This window comes from Pleurodeles waltl, chromosome 6, assembly GCF_031143425.1.
Source record: "Pleurodeles waltl isolate 20211129_DDA chromosome 6, aPleWal1.hap1.20221129, whole genome shotgun sequence".
Classification (NCBI taxonomy): Eukaryota; Metazoa; Chordata; class Amphibia; order Caudata; family Salamandridae; genus Pleurodeles; species Pleurodeles waltl.
Window position 1 is genome coordinate 973,260,671 of NC_090445.1, and position 24,094 is coordinate 973,284,764.

The 24,094-nt window shown below is 45.4% G+C and overlaps 1 protein-coding gene across 7 annotated transcripts in view; it reads left to right on the forward strand.

Moving 5' to 3' along the window:
- The window catches only part of CEP55 (centrosomal protein 55), a 209,241-nt gene that overhangs the window by 123,326 nt on the left and 61,821 nt on the right, over positions 1–24,094 (forward strand). For all 7 annotated transcript variants that reach the window (XM_069239827.1, XM_069239828.1, XM_069239833.1 and 4 more), the window contains one exon: positions 18,417–18,733. In XM_069239827.1, the coding sequence (XP_069095928.1) occupies positions 18,417–18,733 (317 nt within the window). The remainder of the gene's footprint in view (positions 1–18,416; positions 18,734–24,094) is intronic.

Consider the following 24,094-nt stretch of genomic DNA (forward strand, 5'->3'; position numbering starts at 1 on the left):
GGACGGGTATTTTGCCCTTTCAATCCTGCAGGACTTTTTAGTATGATCTTAGTAGACCTTTCTCCGGGGGTGGTATTGCTTGGGTATCGATTCCAAGGTAAGGAATCTGCAACTAGATGTCGCTGTCAGATGAACAAGTTACTTATCTTTGGTAAAGCCTTATCTAGTAGGGACACTATCTAGTTGCAGATTCCCTAACCACCCCCCATCCTCCCCGCTCTGCGGAATGATTTCTAGGGACAAGGGCTCCCCTTTCAGGGCTTTAGTTTTGATGCACCAGTTGTCAGTGTTATTCATCGTTCTGCACTTCTAGCGTGGAAAGTTATGAAAAGCAACTGATGTCAGCACGCCGGGGTGTCACCTATTTGACCTGCAATATCATATCTGGTGAGGATGACGCCAACGATGGACGCGGAGCTGATCTATGCTATCTAACAGCACACAGGGGTACTGCTCGAGAAAAATCTCCAGATACAGACCGACACCTGTGGGGAATTCTAAAGTAAGGGATCTACAACTAAATATTGTCTCTATCAGATAAGGCATTACCAAAGGTAACTTGTCATTTACCAAAATAAAAATAGACCTAAATGCAATTTAGTTTTGTGTGTGCTATCTAAAAAATATATTGTCATTATAAGGCTTCAAACTTCCAACCGCCCTTTTGGCTGGTAGGTTACCACCTACCCACCAATAGTGTGTTTACCTCAAGAGTCAAATCTGTGAGTATGTGTTAAAGCAGTTGTTCTAAACCTTTTGACCTCTGTGGAGCCCCACCGAATCACTACTGGAAACAGGGGTCCCAGCTTTAGCAAGTTCACCTTTGTGACAGATCTTCCCCTGAAGTAGTGAAAACAGTGAATTAGCACGTTTTGAACCTGCCAGTTGCATTGGTGTGTGCTTATTGAAAAGGTGTTTGCTAGCTTTAATGTTTATGTGAAAAAGATAGCACATGAGTAGCGATAGTGGTGGCTCGTTTCCCACAAGCAGAATCTTCCAGTGTGTGTGTGTGTGTGTGCGCGCGTGTGTTAGTGTTACAGACCTCAGCCTGTTACAACATCATATGCCCAGGTGTTTCAACTTGGACCACTTGGGCATGTGAGTGCCTTGCCGCAAATGTGAGCTACTGCATTGCTTGCTTTTAGAGGCAAATATATTTATAAATATCCTCTGCTGTCTCCCTTCAAGTAATTGTTTGCTGTAAAGGGGAATTTGCATTTCTTCAGTCCATGCCGCCCAGCCCTCCACACCCTGCACTGCTCAAGCAAGTCTCTCCTTACCAGTCGACATTAAAAAAATGTATGTGTTCCCCACAGTCTAATGAATGGCAGTGCACCTTTCGGCAGAAGACGATGTAGGCTTGCATATCTTTTGTGCTGCAGCTCCAACCTTTGAGTTTGCAAAAAAAAATAAAAAATGCTGGACCCTTACCAATACTTTTTTCTGCGCAGACAGTGCTCCTTGCTGTGCAAGTCACACAGCTGTCATTTTTAGGTTGAGCGCGCAAGCACTTTCACCTGTTAGTATTGTGGGCTTTAAACCACGCCCACCTCACTCCCATCACTTTCACTCGTTTGTGGCCTTGCCTTTCAGAACTCACTTGATGTCATTGGTAAATGCTTTGTGTGCCCCGCCTTGAGGCTGTTTTGAGACGCCTGTCAAACTGCCCCTGTTACATGCATAATTGCACAATCACCGATATACTTCAGCTGGACGATCTATGTTTTTTTTCTGTTGTCTCACCACTTCTCTTAGCATGGTGGTCATGGCGCTCACAGCGGGAACAGGCACGATGGAGTGAACTTGTATAAATCCTACCTGTTTATTCAGAATATTTTGTACGGATATAATGCACTTTTAACTTTACTTCCACCCTCGGGAAAATAAGATAAGCCCCTTTATTCAGTATATTTTTTATGCTGTCATGCCCCTTGTATACCACCCTTGGGGTGGGAAGGGCCTCGAGCACGTTATAGAGGTTCACAAAATAAACAAAAAAGTGACTACGGCCTGGCTGCCTGGTGTGTATTCCGTCCTAGCTTGGTGGGTTGAGTTTCCTGTCCCTTCAGCTGACACAAAGCATAGCATAACATAGCATAGCATTTACACATCAGAGCATAACGTAACACAACATAGCATTACACAGCAAGATTGCATATCACATCATAGCATGACACATCACGCAGCATAGCACAATGTAACTCAACAGAGCATAACTCAACAGAGCATAACTCAACAGAGCATAACTCAACAGAGCATAACTCAACAGAGCATAACTCAACAGAGCATAACTCAACAGAATAACACAACAGCATAACACAATAGCATAACACAGCACAGCATAATGCAGCATAGCATAAAACAACGCAGCATAGGACAACATAACACAACATAGAATAATATAACATAAAACATAACATAACACAGCATAGCATAACATTGCCTAACATAACGCAGTATAACACAATATAACACAACATATAGCATAATTTAACATAACGCAATATAACACAACCTATCATAGCACAACATAACACAATATAACACATTACATAATACAACATAGGATAGCATAACACAATGTAACACAACATAGTAACACAACACAACATATAATAGCACAACTTAGCATAGCATAACGCAGCACGACAGAGCATAACACAACATACACAACATAGTATAATACACAGCATAGTATAACAATACACAACATAACACAATATTGCATAGCATAACGCAACATAGTATGGCATAACATAATTTAACACAATATAACCCAACACAGCATCACGCATAGCATAACACAACATATCATAGTGCAACATAACACAACATAGCATAACACAACACAGGATAACTTAACACATAGCATTACACCACATATAAAATAACACAGCATAGCATAACATAACACAGCATAGCCCACATAATTCCACACCACATATATCCACTCCATTCCAAACCAAAACACATGGGTAAAAAACATTGCCATTTACAACGCAAATAGCTCAAACTCTAGCAAATGCGAGACCGATTGCATTGCAAATGCTTGTTTAGTGTGTATACTTCTGGTATTTCCCGATTTGTAAAGTGCCTCTGCGTGACGTTTACGGTTGTGTTACACGACATTTAGGGCGCCACTTTATTGCGAGGCGTAGAAAGTTGAAAAAGAAAATGTGTACATTGAAGAAATATCCTGTATTGAATTTGGGGTACCTGAAGTTCTGCGTTTATATTGTGTCCAGCAGTGAAAACTAAATATACTAAAATGTTTATCAAAGGAATTAACCCCTATGACATCACAGCAAGTAACTTTAGTTTAAAGCTGTAAAACAAGTAAAGCTGTAAAGTAATTTCACATAAACAGACAGTTTACCAAAATGGTACTAAATGAATGTTTCCTCACTAAATGTACAAAATATAAGCCTCCTTAACAGGGAAAAATCATCCCTGATTTTCAGAGAATATTTACATTTAATAGTATACAGATTAATAGTTAAGACCTGGTATGCGTTAGTGGCCACAGACATCATATGCATCAGTTGCCACAGCAAGCACTTGAATCTATGACAAAATATATAATTTACCCGAGTGGATCAAGGCAGCGAATGCTTAAATGGCCTCGGGCAGAATTGTGCATCAGGATGCATCAGCGGCACCAGAAATTATATTTCTTCTGGATACTTCTAACTACACAGTTCTCACTCTGTTAAAATCCCCAGCCGCCAGACTAGATCCAGAGATGTTTCAGAGTACAGGGAGTGCAGAATTATTAGGCAAATGAGTATTTTGACCACATCATCCTCTTTATGCATGTTGTCTTACTCCAAGCTGTATAGGCTCGAAAGCCTACTACCAATTAAGCATATTAGGTGATGTGCATCTCTGTAATGAGAAGGGGTGTGGTCTAATGACATCAACACCCTATATCAGGTGTGCATAATTATTAGGCAACTTCCTTTCCTTTGGCAAAATGGGTCAAAAGAAGGACTTGACAGGCTCAGAAAAGTCAAAAATAGTGAGATATCTTGCAGAGGGATGCAGCACTCTTAAAATTGCAAAGCTTCTGAAGCGTGATCATCGAACAATCAAGCGTTATAGTCAACAGGGTCGCAAGAAGTGTGTGGAAAAACCAAGGCGCAAAATAACTGCCCATGAACTGAGAAAAGTCAAGCGTGCAGCTGCCACGATGCCACTTGCCACCAGTTTGGCCATATTTCAGAGCTGCAACATCACTGGAGTGCCCAAAAGCACAAGGTGTGCAATACTCCGAGACATGGCCAAGGTAAGAAAGGCTGAAAGACGACCACCACTGAACAAGACACACAAGCTGAAACGTCAAGACTGGGCCAAGAAATATCTCAAGACTGATTGTTCTAAGGTTTTATGGACTGATGAAATGAGAGTGAGTCTTGATGGGCCAGATGGATGGGCCCGTGGCTGGATTGGTAAAGGGCAGAGAGCTCCAGTCCGACTCAGACGCCAGCAAGGTGGAGGTGGAGTACTGGTTTGGGCTGGTATCATCAAAGATGAGCTTGTGGGGCCTTTTCGGGTTGAGGATGGAGTCAAGCTCAACTCCCAGTCCTACTGCCAGTTCCTGGAAGACACCTTCTTCAAGCAGTGGTACAGGAAGAAGTCTGCATCCTTCAAGAAAAACATGATTTTCATGCAGGACAATGCTCCATCACACGCGTCCAAGTACTCCACAGCGTGGCTGGCAAGAAAGGGTATAAAAGAAGGAAATCTAATGACATGGCCTCCTTGTTCACCTGATCTGAACCCCATTGAGAACCTGTGGTCCATCACCAAATGTGAGATTTACAAGGAGGGAAAACAGTGCACCTCTCTGAACAGTGTCTGGGAGGCTGTGGTTGCTGCTGCACGCAATGTTGATGGTGAACAGATCAAAACACTGACAGAATCCATGGATGGCAGGCTTTTGTGTGTCTTTGCAAAGAAAGGTGGCTATATTGGTCACTGATTTGTTTTTGTTTTGTTTTTGAATGTCAGAAATGTATATTTGTGAATGTTGAGATGTTATATTGGTTTCACTGGTAATAATAAATAATTGAAATGGGTATATATATTTTTTTTGTTAAGTTGCCTAATAATTATGCACAGTAATAGTCACCTGCACACACAGATATCCCCCTAACATAGCTAAAACTAAAAACTACTTCCAAAAATGTTCAGCTTTGATATTAATGAGTTTTTTGGGTTCATTGAGAACATGGTTGTTGTTCAATAATAAAATTAATCCTCAAAAATACAACTTGCCTAATAATTCTGCACTCCCTGTATACTGCTCCCTTGTGGCAACCGGTGATGTCACGCGACGCTGAGTCTGCTTCGTCCCACACCGAAAGAACCATCTGAGCTGCATATATGTGCCATGCTGCACATTGACGTCTATTCCTTCCTTGCTGCGCATTCAGATGCAGACCGGAAGCTCGCTCCAAGATCTTTTCCTCATCCTTGATGAGCTTTTTTGTTTGTCATTCTTTCAAAGCGTGCAATGAAATGTGCCCCTATCTAAAGCCGAAGGTGTTAAGCCTTGCAGGAGCTGTCACACATAGATGTCATTGACAAATACCCAGGAGGTATGCCTTTGGTGTTGATGGTTACATGAGTCTTGTGAGGACGGCGCCCAGATGTACCCCAAGCCCATCCGGGACCGCAACGCTTAACTGTGCTTCGCCAAGCACTGACCGAAAGTGTGTATGTCCCGGTTGAAGTTGAGGGAGCAGAACCTCTCCGGCTCCGAGGCCGTTCCTGTAAAAGATATACATCACATTGAAAATACTCAGGTAGGTGAAGAGAAGGAAAAGCAAGACAACGAAGCAGGAAGCGTCCTCATCTGCCACCCTCGACCAAAGAGGTCGTACGCATATCAAGATGCCTGTCGGTCTCTGTCTCCTACAGAGGAACAGATTCCCTATGTCCCTCTGCGACATTGCAGCAGTTAGAGGCTTTCAAATAGGACTTGTGAATATTCGGCATCCTTCGGGCTCCCAGTGGTGCACGTTCGAGACCCATAAATCCAAGGAGGCCCCCACTGTTGCTCTTGCTCTGCACAAATCCTGACACAGGCTCACAGACTCAGAAAGGACGTTGCCATTTACCTAGGGGTTTCCCACAATGCGTTTGGATCTAATTGTGAGTACTGACAACTTGTCCAGAGCGATGACAAAGGTGATGAGTGGGGGGATGCATCCCCCTACTAAGATGACAACCTCTGGCTTTGCAGGAGACCAGTGGTTTGGATACTTCCCCTGGCACTCTGTAGTGTTACCTACCCCGCAGTCCCTCAACAGAAGAATTAACATAATTTGCTGTAGTGGTCACGTGTGGCCAAAGTTTTTAGTCTTGCAGCTGCCATCTTTAGAAGTAAAAATGAACGTCTTTAAAGAGTTTCCGCAGCCCGGCCGGGCTTCGGAAGAGCCATTTTTACTTTTAATGAAGCCCTCACTAGCACAATAATGGAATCTTCAGGCAAGCCTTGCTCTTGACCTCTGGTAAACAGGTTCGAGCTGCCACCGACATGCCACAGTGACTGCCTTCCTCACTCAATATGTCACGCCTGGTGGCCCAGGCATCTACAAATAGAGTGAACTGATCTTGTTTCCTGTGCCTCCTCCTAATAGGTATTTGAAACGTAGAGAGTCATTTGGGAAAAATGTTTTCCTCAGCCAGCCTAACTTTTCACTTTGTACGTGCTAGGTGACTCCTTGGAAGATGCTCTCATGCATTGTGGGACATGGTCAATAACATTGTGCCACCCGTCCTCAAATTCTACTCCAACCTTGCACAATTCATTCAGGATAGCCAAGATGTGACAGTATATCATACGCCCAGGGCTGGACATTACTGACTGTTTAGGCAGATTGTTTGGTACCAGCACGCTTCTTCAGCTCTGCGCATGGATGAGATCCACAGGTTTTTCTTTTGACGCCAGTCATTTTAATGGATATGCTATTTGATGGCGCAGGTCGCTGTAGAGACAAAGCAGACTCTGGAATGGAGCACCTCAAAGGAAGCAGCGCCACAGCATGCTCCCTCGGCCTTTCCGTACCCTTGCAGAAGTATCCCTAACAATTCTGGCCCGTTCAAGGCTTCAGAAGGGGTATGGCTTACAGATGACACCAGCAGGGTCCCAGTCCTTCTGAGACTAGGCATCAAGCCGATAATATCCTGGCCAGCATGGACAACGTATTACCCAGCAGCCCCCAATCCTCCTGCTTCAGCTTCTAGCCACTTTAGTTTGCCCTCTCTAGCACATAACCCCCCCCCCCCCCGATAGGAGACAGGATAAGTTATTGCCTCCAAGGGTGGCAACGCATTAGATCTGATGAGTGGGTTCTCCACACCATTTAGAGGCTGAAAAATTTGCGCTTAAGGTGCTAATAGCCGACACAGCAGAAATAAACCTAATATGGCTTCACTTACACCGTTAAGAGTGGGGTAAGGCGGTTCTGTATGCTGACCTTCCAGTTTCATAAAAAAGAGGCTAAAGCTATCATACTGGCAGTTAGACCTAGAAGGTGTCAGATACTAACACACCCTGTTAATATATCGAAGACCTTTCCAACTTATTACTTACTTTCTCTTGTGAAATATTTTCCTTTAGGTGATAGCAGCAGAATGTCCTAATTAGTTGCTACAGTGCACTTGCAGAGTACAGGCTAGTCCGGTAGATCTCGTTTGTTGGAGATAACTAAGTTTGGAGTACTTTAGGAGAAGCTGGATTGTGAAGGGTCCTGAGAAACTGAGCTCTCGATTTTATCTGCATGCTTTAACTTTATTAGAGCGTTTTATGGAGCCCATGTGTAGAAATAGCCTGTTCAGAACTGGGTGATTTAAACTAGTGCTATGTAGATTAGATTAGATTAGAGTAGAGTTGAGAACCTTCCCAATAATGCTTGCACAACGTTTCCAGACATTGTTTTTCTCCACTTTTGAGACAGCTTTAGAGCATTGTAGGATGCTCTCTTTATGGGAAAACCAAGTTACTTAACCTTTTCCTTTGAGACCCCTTTATACTACATTGGCCTATTACTGGTATGACTTTGATTTGAGTTTAATTTTATGATTTTGCATTTGTGAATCTTTTTAACCTTTAATAAACCTTTATGGCTAGAAAATCTAACCGCTCTTTGTCTTCCTTGTGAAGCATAATCTGCTTCATGTTATTTAAATGAATTGATTTGATGACTAGCCTCAGTTGAGGATTGTGTTTCATCGGATAGTGCTTTATGGGCTCCAAATTTGTATGAAGAAAAGCGATAACACAAGTCTGAAAGTATGCTTCACAGACTCTGCTAAACTTTACACCACAAATCACGTATATTGTCCTTAGTCACCCCAGAGGAGGCAACAGCGGCTGGTGAGTGAGAGATTGCTTTAGAATTTGCAAAAATACGCCAAGCAGGACAGTGAATTGTAAAAGCTGATGGAGAACTTTGTGAACGACCTTCCCCTAAGAGGTCTCTCGAACTTAGAGAGGCTATCCCTAGAAAACTACCTAACTGCTGGAGAGCTTTCCCTGGCTCTAAGCAAACTGAATTCTGGTAAAGCACCCAGTCCCAGTGGGTTCCCCCTGGAATTTTATGTCTTAAATGAACCTCCTGAAGGAGCCTCTAGAGGGCATGCTGGCGGAGGCTGTGCAGACTGCCCCTGGATTTGTGAGAGACCGAATGTGGTGATCTTTAAGCTGGGACAACACCCCCTTCCGAAAAGAATGCTGTATTTCCCTCCTCAATATGGAGGGCAGAATTATTGCAGTCCCTCACGGAGCGCCTGGTAGGGGTGATGCCCTCATTGATCAATCCGGATTTTAAGGTGGGGTTTGTACCACAGAGCGTAACCAAGCACAATATACATCGCTTACATAATGCACTAGCCTTGGCATTACATCGGCCAATGCGAGTATTGCTGGCAGATATCAAGCTTTTGATTCCATAAAGTGAGATTATTAGTTCCTTTCACTTAACGCCTTAATTGTGGCCCCAAATTCCTCAAATATGTCCAGTCATGTTCACTGTCCTATCCGCCAGAGTTCTCCACAGTTTCTCTGTGAACCAATCCAGATTCACAGGGGAACCAGACAGGGATGCCCCCTCTCCATATCACTCTTCTCTATAGCTATAGAGCCGCTGGTAGAATGGTTCCGTATTGTTACTCAGATTAGGGAGAATTTAGTGGGCTAAGGGAATCTCTGATCAGATCGCCCTATACCACATGTAAACGAAGGGAGGTGAATCCCCCCCCCCTCGGCCCCAGCACTTGGGACTTGAAAGAGTGGGCTGGATCACTGTATGAATATGGAACAACCTGTTTAGGAAGCCAGAGGCTGTTCTTAGAAGTATTCAAAGATATGGGAGAGATGGGCATGTTACAGAGGGATTGCCCTCTTTCTGAGACTCACCAGGGCAGATGTACTTGAAACTGAAATTCGCAAATGGGCATAGTGAGGCTTGGAGGTGCAGGGGAGCCGGGAGAGGGAACTTATTCAGAATATCATCACAAATGCTAATATGGAAGGGGGGGAAGGGAGAGACTATAGTTTTTGTGCTTTCGTTTTTTATTTTTAATCTTTAAAGTTTACTTTTCTTGTTACATTGCAGTGTACCCTAAGAAAAACTCAATCAAATATGTCTATAAGAAAAGAGTAAAGTGATGACCAGGATTTTAGTAAAAATGCAGTCTACTGTGAATATACTGCATTTTACTGAATTGTACTTATTTAGGAGACAAACTCATGTAAGTCTAGGATGAAGTTTTCATCTTTTAAATTATTCCACAATTGGTTCTGACTTCAGATCGACTGAACAAAGCAAGTCTGAAAAGCCGTTAAAATTTTTTTGGGATGCTCACAACAGAAATATGACCTGCTCCTTGTATTGTGCGTCTGCCAGTTGGAAAGATTGCCAACTACTTAGAACATTGCACTAACACCTTATATAACCTGGCCATTCTTAATGAAATGGTTGGAGCATTGTCCCTGACAATTATATGTGCAGGTGGCTGGCTACCTCCCTAGACGTAGCTTAAGAGGCAGCCTCCCACAGAAATTGTATTTTATTACTCTAGATGAAGGATTAAGGTAAAAGATTTATAAAACAGCCAAGGGGTGGAATGTTCTCTGTTTTGTGTGTCCCATAGTTCGTGAACACTTGGTTGGAAACTTTCCTCTAGATTACATCGGTTTGTTGTTTGAGTACTTGATTTGCCTACAGTGAAAGAAGGGCTCTTTCAATATGAATAAAAATGATGTTTGTGTTACTGGCGGTATGGTTAATCAAGGCTTGGAGTAGAATTGCTTTCCCAGGATGTCATCATTTGTTATTCTACCAGTATTTATCTATGGAGTGATTACCCATAGTTTGATATGCCAATATGAGAACCATTCGGTTCTTGCATTGTGTATCTTCCCCCCCTAATTCATCTTCAAGGCTTGGTGTTGCATAGGGGTGAGAAGGATCAGGTTACTATATTACCCCAAAGCCAACTCTATATATATTTCATATACTGAAGGCAAAAGGTCCTCGACAACAGACGGCTAATGCTGTTAACAGGCTAGACCTATAGTAGATTAGATAAGGCATTCTTTAGAGGAAAATATCGCTTTAATTGATTCTTTTTTCAAAGTCACAATATGATCATTTTAATGACATTCGTTTGTTGCTTGTTTACTACCTTCCCTTTTTGAATTCTTCTATTTGCTTTGTTTTTACAGAGACACCTCCATCTTGTTGGAAATGGATCTTTACGCAGGGTCACCCCCAGACGTTTTGCTTTCCTCCTCCTAGTTTTTCTGACCTATTTTTGCTGGCCATTGGGCACCTTGGCACTTTTCTACTGCTGACCAGTGCAAAAATGCAGGTGCTTTGTATTCGCAAACATCTTAACATTGGCTTCTCCACAGTTGGCATATTTAATTTAGCTGCAAGTCCCTAGTAAAGTGCACCCTGTGTGCACAGGGCTTGTAAATTAAATACTACTTGTGGGTTTGCAGCACCGATTGTGCCACCCACCGCATTAGCCCTTGCACCGCAACTCAGGCCTGCCACTCTGCAGAGCCTTTGTGTGATGTTTTAAGCTGCCATTTCGACCTGCCAAGTGCACCCACTTGCCACACCCAGACCTTCCTTTTTATTTAATGTAAGTCACCCCTTAAGGTACCCCCTAAGCCTGGGGGAGATGACAGTTTGGCTCTGTGCATTTCCACTAGAGAGAGAGAGAGAGAGAGAGAGAGAGACACACACACACACACCACACACCACACACCACACCCCCCCCCCCCCCTTGGGTGTGGCATTAGCATATTGATGGCTCTTCCTGGATTAGGTGGGAGGGAGGAGCTGAATAGGGCTCTGCCTATCCCCTGCATGGGGAAGGAAAGGACTTCAAAGGAAGGCCTGGAAGTTTCTCCAGCCTTCGAGATTCTGGGCACTCAAATATAAAAGTCAGACCCCCAAACTCCACAGATTTCAGTACTCTCATGCGACAAATTTTAGCCAGGCTGGTGAACAATATGACCAAAACACATCGGCAAAGCCAACAGCTCTTGCTTAGGCGAGACCTATTGGCTTTGAGATACTTTTTTTTTTTTTTTTTTTTCTTTTTTTCTTTTCCTGAGGCTGATATTCTGGATAGTTTCTCCCTTCTATAATCCGCCACTTCCAGTCCTTCATCGGTTTCAGGCACCTATGGTTCATGAATACTTGTCATTTCCTTTAGTTCTCATGGTTATTTGTGATTTTGGTTTATGATAGCGACTTCTAGCTGCAGATTCCTCAACTTTTGATTATACTCTAGGCATCATACTGGAACAAGAAACACATCAGCAGTACTTCTGTGCACCAATAGGTGGTGTGGTGCTGCTCCGCACTAGGGCCATCCCACACAGAAAATAGCATGCAGTCTATATAGGCCCCTATCCTGCACGCTGACGCACCAGATGCTGATCCAGAATTCTCTTGCATCTCTCAAAGACCTTTCCCTTGATATTTTAAGTGATGCTGCGCTAAAATGACAGGTGCTAATCCTGTTGCAAACAAGTGAACAAATATCTGTGCAGGTCCCCATTTGGTGTGCCTGTGGTATCTGAGGTCAAGTTACGACTCCTAGCCCTGCAGTGACTGCCTGTAGTTAAACCCAAAAAGTCATCCTGGACAGAGAGCCAAAACTGTACATCGGAAAGCACAAGACAACTTTTTGCTGAGACCATTCTAAGTTGCGGTCCATGTCCAAGGTTCAGTCCCAGTCCTGTTTCCTCTCCGGGAGTCACTGAAGCCTCTCCAGAATACGGTCTTCATCTTGCTCCAAATTGTCTGGTAAGTCCAAAAAGAAGCACAAGAAATTGAAGTATAATCTGGCACCCTCTCGCCACTCACATTCACATTTGCCTGAGCAGGGCGGGGCAATGTCTCTCGATCCGGCTCCCACAGTCACATCCCGAAACTAGTTGTGACACAACCTGAATTTCCAGGGCTCTTTCACTCCACAACAGATCAGAGTTCCACGCAGCCATCCTCATACTCTTAGGATCCCTGCCGACTCCCTCTGATTCAACTCTGGGCCCCAAGGAGCCGAGAGGCCTTCCATCTGGAGTACAACTGATGGGTTTGCCCTCTGCACCATTTGGACCCTCTGAGCCGGTCATAACACCTCCTGCTCTGGTCCCGGTCCCACCTCCTGCACCACAATCCATACCAGTCCCTGGAATTTCGACTCCAGGGATATCCATGCTACTCTCCGACTCACTCAGTGCTGGTCCTACCTCGTCTGAAGCCATGACACTTGTGGTGCCGTATCCTCCACTTGATCTGCCACCTCCAAAAGGAAGACAACACACCTAACACTCTTATCGGCACAGACTCGAACAATAATTACGAAACAGGTGATGAGTTCGCTCAGCGCTATCAACATGACAAGTAGTATGACGACTTGCACAAGGCTAGTGGTCTTGATGCCTCCACTGAAATGGGCCTTCTCTCTCCCCCTGGTCCAGCCACTGAGGAATCCACTTCTTACGTCATGATATTCTGAGGGCGGATGTAGTCCTTGACATCTAGCTCCCCACCTTGGAGGTGAAGACTAATGTATTGACAGAAGTTCTCCAGCCAGGGCAGACATCTTCTGAGCCCATTATACCATTTAATGCAACACTAAAGGATACCCGATTGGAGGCTCGGGGTCAAACCTTGCCCTGGGCCAACACTCAACAAATGGCATGATGCAACTACCCTGCTCTGGGCAACCCTGCATTCCTCGCTCTGCACCCTTCCTCAGAAAGTTTAGTGGGCGAGCGCCACAAGCATATCTAACCTCAACACTGTTCCTAATACTACAAATTCAGCATGAAACTCAGCAGTTTTGCAGTTGTCTGTGGTACCCTCTCCTAACCCCGCTCCTTCTGCAAAATCTCTTTAGCGTGCCCTTAAGGGAGCACAGCCACCCAATGGGAAGCAGCATCCAATGATTCTTACTGGGTTGGCAAGTTTTAAATTCAAACATGTGCCTTCTTCAACCTGTTTGCATAGGTTATGTCTTACCCTTCCTTTTTTCTCCGCCATACCTTTCTCCATTCCTCCATAGACTGACTGAGGAGCATCTCTCCATTTTGCTGAAGGAAGTGCAAGCCCTTTTGGCCAAAGAGGCTGTTGACAGGGTGCCAGTGCCAGAAGTAAGACATGGTCGTTATTCCTGCTACTTTCTGATACCCAAGAAGGGCGGAGGCCTTCATTGTATTTTAGACCTTTGCCCTCTTACCACCTTCATCCGGAAGTAGAAATTCAAAATGTTCACCTTGCATACCCTCGATTCTGGAGACTGTATGGTGGCGTTGGACCTGTAGAACAGTTATTTCCATATACCTGTCTGTGCTACCTACGGTTCATGGTGGGACAGCAGCATTTTCAATTGCTGTGCTCCCCTTTGGTCTCACCAGTGCTCCTCAGGTGTTCACAAAAATGATGGTGGCTGTGGATCTTGTGAGTCAGGGTTGCGAGTCTTCTAACTCAACGGCTGGCTGTTAAAGCGGGCTCACCTCAGGCAGTCTCCGATCACCTCCAAACTACGGTGACCCTCGTGTCATCTTTGAGGTTCACTATCAACGTGCGAAAGTCACACCTTTGTCTTCTTAGATGCTCCCCTTTATTGGAGTCGCTGTAGACACCGTTTGGTTTTGTGTGTTTTCCACAGGAAAGAGTCCAGGACAATAAGGTTATGATCCCGATCTTTCAGCCTCCATCCTGCAACTTGGCGAGGTTGACTGAGGCTGCTGGGACTAATACCCTCCTACATCCTTATGGTCGAGAATGCCAGGTGGCATATCCAGCTCTGCAGTAGAATCTTAAGTCTGTGAGCCCAACACCAAGAGGAATTCCCCAACCATGTTCAGATGAGACTGGAGGAGATCTGTAGTGGTGGTTACTGGACCACGATTGGGTCAGCAGCAGACCCCTCTCTCTTCCCCACCCAGCTGACAGTGGCGACAACTGCATCACTTTTGTGTTGGAGTGGATGTCGGAGGGCTTTAGACTCCAGCAGACTCCAGGCTCCATATCAACCTTCAGGAGCTGAAAGCCATTCATGTGGCATTGAAAGACTTCCATCCATCAAGTGGGTCAGTTCAGGTGCTTACAGACAACACCACCGCCATTTGATACTGCAACAAACAACATAGGGTGGTGGTCATGGACCCTGTGCCAGGAGATCCTCCACCTCTGTAAAATGGCTGTACCACTAGGTGATCTTCATGGTGGTGGACCACATGTAAGGCTGTCTGAATGCTAGGGTAGATGAACTCAGCCATTGATGCCTAGCAGATCACGAGTGACGATTGCATCAGGAGGTGGTGCAAGGTCTCCTCCAGAAATGGGGAGATCTTGGCTTGATCTCTTTGCACTGCCAAGAACTCTTAATGTCAGCACTTCTACACATTGGAGTTCCCAAAAAGTCTATCTCTTAGAGACACATTCTGCCTTGAGTGCAACTCTAAATACCCCTAATACCACTCCTGCCTCAAGTTCTCAAGAAGATTGGGACAGATTAGGCTCAAGTGATCCTAATGGCTCCAGATTGGGCACTGAGAAAATGGTAGCCAGAACTTCTGGACTTGAACATCTGTCCTCCCACCAGGCTGCCCCTCAGGGAGGATCTGCTGTCACAACAGTAGGGCCAGGTTCTGCACTCCCTCCATTACAGTCTCCAACTTCATGCTTGGATATTGAGCAGCAACGGCTGAACACCTTCAACCTTTATCCAGAGGTGATTGATGTCATCTTGGGAGACAGGTGTCCCTCGGCCAAAATTGTATATGCCTATCATAGAGCTAGATTTGTGGTGTAGTGTGGTGCTGCAATCGCTAGATAAACCACCCCTCCATGCAAAGTTATCTAATGTCTTATTTGTTATAGCCTTAACCCGGCAACGCTTTGCTCTGGGCACTGTTAAAAGGGTACATTTCTGCTTTTTTGTGGCTGCTGGATCAACCTTTGTTGTTTAAGTCTCCAGTTGTGCAGTTTTTTTTAAAGGGTTACAACATCTGTTTCCTTCATCTCCTTTGTCATCTCACAATGAGATCTTAACTTGGTCCTTATATCCCTAATGTGCAAGACAGTGCAGAAGAGAACCATCTCCTGCTGGATCATGCTCTGAATTAGGATCTGCTACGCATTGGCTAAAAAGCAGCTTTCCAAAGCTGCTACTTCTATGTTGGGATGTGGAGTCCCTGTCCTAGATGTTTGCCAGTCTGCCACATAGGAGTCCCTCCATATGTTTGCAAAAAAGTATTGTCTAGGCAGTTCTGCTGAGAGGGGCATTTTGCCTGCTCATTCCTACAGGCCTTTCTTGTTAGTCCATTCACAGACCCACCTCTAAATAGGCACTACTATGTTAGCTGTTCAAAAGGTGATGAATCTGCAGGTAGGGGAGTCTATCAGAAGAATGAGTTACTTACCTTCAGTAGCTCTATCTGGTGGACACTCTGGGCTCGGATTCCTCACTGACCCTTTCATCCTCCCCAGTTTGTTATTGAACTCTAGCCCTTAATAAGATCCCAGGTCTAGGGATCTGCACACTGGTCACTCCATTTTGCATTTGGGGCACTGTCAGAGTGTGTGAACACTCTCGAAAGCAACTGATGTCAGCTCATGCGAATGGTACCTATAAAGGCTCCATACATCCTTTCCGGAGCAGAACGGTATCAGTACAGAGCCACATGGTGCCTCATACCGGCATTCAGAGGTACTGCTGAAGTTTTTTCTAGATATGGTCTGATGCGTGGGGAATATACGAAACGTGAGGAATCTTTGGCTAGATAGTCTCTATCAGAAAGAGTGTTGCAGAAGGTAAGTAACTTCTTCTCAGCCTTCACCTCGCATTTCTATACATATTTCCTCTATTTTCTTCGTGTTATCTCCCTATGAGCTGTTCCATTAGCAACCTACCTGTAAATTGACTGTACTTTTAAATTGTTAGGTTTGTGGATCCTCAATCTATTATGTAGCATTTTCTGTTATTTATCGGAGTACAGTTTTGCTTCTTGCCCCTTGTTTTGTGTAACTAAAATTGTGTTTCATGTCGCTTGTGCTGCTGTGTGATAATTACATGTTGAGTTTGAAACAATGTTTCATTTTTCTCAGTGGGTGCCTTGCTCTATGCACTTCAGTAATCATTTTTGCATAACATGCATACAATATGTTCATTCCCAAAGTGGTATTTAGGTAGTACTCCACTAATTCATAGAATCTGTTAAGACTGTACTTATCACCTATTAAAGGTGATGTCAAACTGATGTGCTATGGTAATTTAGCATTTTGGTAATTTTCTACTTTCAGGGGCTTAACGTCCATTGAACCTGGTAAGACGAGCTCTGAATAAGCAAGAGGTACAAATGCAAACTGTGAAATAGTCATGCTTTACTTTGTGTATTTTCAGAAGAGTACTCATGAGCTATACCTACAAAACCACATCCAGACACACTCACTCATTCCCTCTCTCCATCCCGGTGAAACAGCTTTTCAGTCCTCCTATTGGCTGTTCGGTATATTATTCGGCCTCCTAGTGAGTGCTTACATTGCCATACAAGAGGGATTCCTTTTCTACTAAAAACTAAATTGTCACATTTAATCATTAATATCATAGATGGATTATAAGTCTAACCCTGACAAGAGTTGGCTTTTTCTGTTTTTGCACATCAGGAGAAAGGTGGCTGCCTATAGTCTCATGATCATCAACCCAATTTGCAATGTTGTAAGATGCTGGGTTGGCCATTTTGGGGGTCAGGCTGTTGCGATCTTACAGTGAAAACTCACAGGGTTACGAGTTTTCTGAGCCCAGGGTTTATTATTACATGTATTGCACACCTAATCTTCTTTCAACACATTAGTGTATTCAGTTGAAGACGGATGTTTAGTCTGCCATTCCGGGATTCACATTTGTGAATTTCAGAAAACTGCATTGATGAGCAGCAACTTTTCAATTTACTTTGCCATCTTGCCATCATTTCAACCATATAAAGAAACTCACTCCCTTATGCTGGCTGTATTGTGTTGTTTTGGAGGTCACGTGTACCTTTCTTTAAAAATATATATTTATATAAATAAATATATATATATTTTTTTTTCTCTGAAATTGTGGCTATCCCATGATGCATTTTATTCCTAGTCTTATCCTCATATCTTTCCAGCAACATAGTGGTGGCCATGCAGATGTTGCTTGTCTCTGCATCCTTCCATCTGACATTGCCTGCTCGTCAGCCCGCACTACTGCAAACTGAGTCTGCTCTACAAGATGCTGGTGGCTTACTAATCAACCTCTCAGTCTTCAAGGCATTAAAATATGTTTTTAGGGAAAATATGTGCCCCAGATAAATCGATGCTTCTCTCCAGTATAAAACGTTAATATTATTATTCTTTGCCAAGTTTAGAATAGTATTGAACTTTGTGTTCATTTTGCTCACTGCGATTGTTTCTTTAGTTGTTTCAAGTGTCCTAAAAGAGTGGTGCGTCAAGTCATTCACAGACCTTTCATCATGGCCACCAATTCATGAGGCTGTTGCTACTTTTCTCTCAGCTGTGTTCTTTGTCCTCCTATGTAACTTGAATTAGTAACTCATTCCTCGATGTCTGATAGCGTCTCAACTATGTACACCGTCTCTGACATAAATAGTTTTTCACAGGTCAGCATCCACTATTGTGTCGAAAAGGAGCAAAGCAACTCGCTAAGTGGGGCGAGGCTGCTCATTTAATTTGACAAACACTGCGCAAGATGCGAGTCATTACATACATGTTTGCAGAAAAAAATGTACAAATCATTTTTTGCTTTCTTTTTGTTTGCTGAATAAAAATAGGTACCAAAGGTTGATTCTTCGTCAAACTAATCTGGTCTTTTTTAACTTGTTTTTGCAGGTCAGAAACTGGACGACAACCAAAAGTACTATGACCAGCTCGTGGTGACAGCAAAAAAAGATCTAGAAGAAGAAAGAAAGAAGACTGCTCAGCTACAAATTGAGATTACTGAATTAAAAACGAAATACGATGAGAAAAGTCGTGCAACTGTGCATTTAAATAACACACTGCAATCGCAGCTTGCAGAAGAACATCAGCAGAGAGAAAATGAAAAAAAGCGTATGGCAGAAAAAGTGCAGAGGTTAAAGACCGAAATTGAAGTAACCAAACAAAAACTTGAAGAGGAAAAGGAGCGATATGATGCCCTTTCATCTCAGGTAAAATCTACATCGCTTTTGTACTTAGCACTGTCCTTTTGAATTCTATTTGAATGAAAATGCCATATTTTGTATCTGACCATTTCCTGCGTGTGGAGTATGCTGTGGCTAGACTCCTGCTCAAGTAGCTCAAAAAAGACCCATTGGTTCCCCATGGAATCCTTGCAAGATTTAAGCTTGTGTGTGTTGTTTACTGACTCTAATATTATACAAGACCTGCCGCTCCCATCTAACGTTTCAGATCATCAAGATAGTTCTCTCAACCCCTACAGGCTTCGTGTACCAGGTAGCTCTCAATTCCATGCAATGAATGTGCTTCCAGTCCTATAGACTGCCGTTGACATCAATGGAGTGGCCCTGATACTGAGGAATGCAGGCAAAGAGAGGATTCTTTGTTTGTGGTGTGGTCCAAGGGTGCCTTTGTGGTGGTTTCTCGGTCCATGGATGAAGTGGGGCAAACTTAACCATAGAGGTCGGGGCCTCTCAAAGTCCTCTACGTCGCAGTACTTGTTCAGCCAATGCTGTGCTAGTGGTCAGGCTGCACCATGGACGGGTCAAAATCCTAAGGTGTGGGGGGGGGGGGAGTGTCCCTTGGGTATGATAAATCCAAACACAGGTGCAGGTTTTGGCTATCTCGGATTTGTTCTCTTGGGTGCCCAGTGACTGGCAAAACTTCAAGGCTGGCTACCAACTTGGGGATTTAGGCAACTGCAGCTCTTGTGTCCATGGAGCTGGTTCCAGGAGGTCAGCTGACTGATCCTTGGAGTCACTGCTATGTTGGATGTAGGGAAACAGTTTTTCCCTGAGCCAGGAGCCATAGGCACAGTCCAAACTTTGCTAGCCCAAAGTACAGCAGGTGCAGTCCTTCTGAGCATGCAGCCTCTTTGTGCAGGTCCAATGCAGTTGGGCAGCCCTACTTTGTTCCTCTCTCTTCTACCAGCGTGACCTGAGGGTCATGGTGCCAGAGGTGCCATATTATTTATACCAGGAAAGTGCACTGAGGGGACCACATAGTCACTAGCCAATGGGCTACTAGGCCCTTCTTACTTAGTGACAAAGTTCCTGTGATGTGTGGCATCTGGCTATCCCAGAATGCCACATTTGTGCCTCTTTCTTAGTCACCAGGAGCTTCGCAGCCCACCCTAGAGGTGTGGCTAACTGAGAGCCACACCCCCATGGTAAAAACTGGTTTGGAGGCGAGTTTTCCCTCTCTGACCCCGTCTCCACGCTGTCTACGGAATGTTGGGTCAGGCCACCCATCAGAGGCTGCTTTCCTTTTGAAGTTCGCTTCTGGTATAACCGCGCCCCCCCCCCTTCGAGTGGCTGTCCTGGCAGAGGAGGTGACACCTTGCTGCTGCAGCACTCCCCTTGTTCTTCAGTCTGGGAGTCATTCATACGGCTCCCGAGGAGGTCATTAAGCTATCTGTGTGTGTGCCTCTGAGGCTACTGGTTGAGCAGAGCAAAGAGTGGCAACTTTCTAAAGTTGCTTACCTTTTAATAGTGACATTAATTTCGATCTGGCCATCAGGTTGCATTTAATGCCACAATTAATTTGGTACCTTACATGACCCAGTGTGGTAGTCCTAGTCCCAATTTGGCCAGGGTGGGATGCCACCCAGTAACTGTGTGTTTGTCAGTGGGGCTACCAACTTTACCCACAGCAAAACAACCATTTGGAAGTGTTACTGTTAAAACCTACAGAAAAACATGTCTTGACACAACACAGCTCCCTGCCATAGGACTCCAGAGGTCTTCTTTAGGGGAGACTTGCATATAATGTTAAGGAATAGGGTGGTTTTGCCAATGGTTTAAATGGAACTGGCAGTAAACAAACACTGTTGTTCCAGTCTGCAGTGGCAGGGTGGGAGCCATTTTGTACCTTGTCACAAGAAAGTTGGCACAACAAGTGCTGGAGACCTGAATGGACACACTGTCTTACATGACCTGGGTACCATATATCTGATAGACATCTAGTGGCAGATTCCTTACCGTAGAATTTCCCCCAGGGGTCAGTCTGGTTTTGGAGATTTTTTTTCAAGCAGTACCCTTGCGTGCCATTAGGTGGTGTCGATCTGCTCCACGTCTGTCATCGGCTTTGTCCAAACAAAGAGCTACCCCTCAGTCACTTTTTGGCTGGTATTTTTTTTTTAAAACTTTTGTCAAAGCTTTTTTAAGTGTTTGCACTCCTGGTGCGTCGAGGAGGTCTTTGCGTAAGTCCAGGTCTGCAGATTCCGCCTTTGGGCGATGTTCTTGATGGATCCGCACCTCGTGTGCCTTTGGTGTCTGGAGCATGACCCGAAGTTGTGCTCAGAGTGCCAGGCCATGAATCCAAAGGCTTCACGGGAGCAGTCCCTAAAGGTGATGGCGGCCCGGTGCTTGGCTCTGCATAAGTCCTTATCTCGGTCGAGCGGAACGTCACAGAATCAGTCGCACGGCCCCCCATCTTCTTCATCCCAATCCAAGTCCTTGAGATGTTCGAGTTAATGGAGGCATAAGAAGAAGGCAAAACGTTCTTCGGTTTTACCTAGTCCATTGGCCGATGAGGGAGCATCATCGTTCAAGACCTCCATCTGGGGAGCCTGTATCTGAGCTGACTCCACGTCTCCCCGAGTTTCCAGGAGCCGGAGCGACCGCTGCCAATCTTAAAGAGATTTATGAGGCCATGAACCTCATGTCTGGGCAGTGTGACTCTGCTGACCTGCCTTTGGGTCCCATGGAGTCAGAAGGGGCCACTTCAGGTTCTGCACTGACCTGGTTGCCCCTGAAAGCAGAGACCATTCACAGATCAGAATCGGCACCGGTTGTACCACTTCCCCAGTGTCAATTTAGACGTTGCCATCTATCAGACCCCCAGGTGGTGCTGCCCCTATTCTCATTTCCGGATGAGTGTTGTACTACGCCGGAAGGGGCCTTGCCGCCTGTGTTGGATCCCAAGCCTTAATATTATGGGCTAGGTTATGGTGAATAAGGGGATGGGTCGCTGGACCCTTTAGAATACCAGCTCCAAGAACCCCTATGGACTGGCATGCAGACCTGGGTGAAGCCAGTAGACTGGATACCGCCCCAGATATTGGCATGTTCTCTCCCCCTACCATGGCTACGGAGGAGGGAGCTTCATATTCAGTGGTGGTGCAGAGAGTGGCCGAGGGCCTGGACCTTGAGCTGCCTTCAGTGGCAGTTAGGACTGACCTCCTGAAAAAAAGTGCTTCCGTCTGGAGCTTTATGCTCTGAGCCCCTGCTAACTTTTAATGAAGCCCTTATGGATGTCCTTATGGGTACCTGGTCCAAACGGAGCACAGGGGCTCCTGTGAACAAGACTGGTGCCTGCCACCTTCCACCAGGTGACCCAGGTTTCTTGGTGCTACACCCCACCCCTGAGAGCTTGGTTATCCTAGCTTCCACTTCCAAGGACACTTTCCCTTCCTAGCTCTCGGATATGGCATCCAAGAGGCTCAACACACTTGGGAAGAAGATATTTTGTTCCTCCAGCTTGGCATTGCGATCCGTGAACACCGCATTCATTTTGGGCTGTTATTCTCACATGCTGTGAGATACAGTTGCGCAGGTGCTGCAGCAGGTTCCGGAACAGGCCCAGGCTGTACTTTCCCAAGCAGTCGCTGATTGGGGACACGCAGCAAAGCTCATGATCTGATGTGGACTGGACACAACCGACTCATTGGGCAGAGCAGCTGCTTCTATAGTGGCCTTGAGGCACCACACCTGGTTGAGGATGTCTGGCTTTTTAGGGTATGGCCAAGCTAACCTGGACCCTCTGTTGGCACCAGTCTCTTCGGAAATTAAGCAGACTTGGCGCTCAAGTGCTTCAAGAATTCTCGTTGCTATGGCCAGGTCCTTGGGCCTTGCAGTTGCCCCTCACCCACCTCGGTCTGCTTTTCGCTCCTTTCATGGTTACTGAAGGGGCACTCAGCCACCGTGACGCACATGCTGCCCAACCTCTGCGTGGCCAGAGATGTGGGATCCACCATTGTGGATCAGGGAGCCAGCGGTCTGGCCAGTCTGCCACCTCCCCTCTGCAGCTGCCTCCAAACTTTCCTAATCTGACACATCCCTACCAGGGACCAGTCAGTGGCAGGATCTGCCATCATCTGCTCTGCTGGAATCCATCACTTCAGACAGGTGGGTTTTGCATATAGTCCAAAGGGGCTACTCCCTCCCCTTCGAGGCTACCCCTTAATATATGCCACCATCCTAGGATCGAATGGCTGAGGATCACTTGCACATCTCCGAGGAGGAGCCATAGATGGGGTCCCTGGGCCAGAAGTAGGTTGTGGTTTGTTATTCCTGCTACTTTCTGGTGCCCTAAAAGGACAAGGGCCTCCTCCCTATCCTTGACCTTTAATCCCTCAATCTCTTTCTCAAGAAGAAGTTCAAACTACGCACTCTGGCTCAGGTTTTATCTGTCCTAGACATAGGAGACTGAATGGTAGCGTTGGACTTGCCAGGACGCTTATTTCCATATTCCCGTCCTGTCTGCCCACAGATGTTACTTGTAGTTCATGGTGGGCCGCAAACGCTTTCAGTTCACCGTGCCCCCCTTTTGGTCTTACCATCGCCCGTCTGGTGTTCACCAAGGTGATGGCAGTGGTTGCTGCTAATCTGTGCAGGTTCCCCTTCCTCAACGACTGGATGTTGAAGGTGGGCTTGCCCCAGGCTGTCGTCTCCCACCTCCAGAGTACGGAGGACCTCCTGTATTTGCTGGAGTTCACTATAAACGTGACAGTCACATCTGACTACCTTTCAGATGCTCCCTCTAATTGGAGCTGTTCTGGACACAGTGCAGTTGTGGGATTATCCTCCCGAGCTGCAAGTCCAGGATTTTCAAGCTATGATACTGATGTTTCAGCCTCTGTCCTGGATTTCATTGAGAATGACTCTGGGGCTGCTGGGACTCGTGGCCTCCTGCATTCTGTTCATGACACACGCCAGATGGCATATGCAGGCTTTGCAATGGGACTTGGAGTTCCAGTGGGCGCTTCATCAGGGGAATCTCTCTCACACGGTCCAGATCTCAGAGGGAACTGTGCAAGATCTGCAGTGGTAGATAATGAACCACAATTTGGTCTGCGGCAGATCCCTCTCCCTTCCCCAACCAGATCTGGCAGTAGTGACAGATGCGTCACTCCTGGGATGGGGCTGCCACCTGTCAGCGGAGGAGATCAGAGGTGTCTTGTCGCCAGCGGAGTCCAGACGCCACATCAACCTGTTGGAGCTTTAGGTGACCAGACTGGCATTGAAAGCAATTTTTCCCTTTCTCAAAGGGACAACACCACCGCCATGTGGTACTGCAACAAGCAAGGCAGATTGGGGGTCGTAGACCCTTTGTCAAGAGGCTCTATGCCT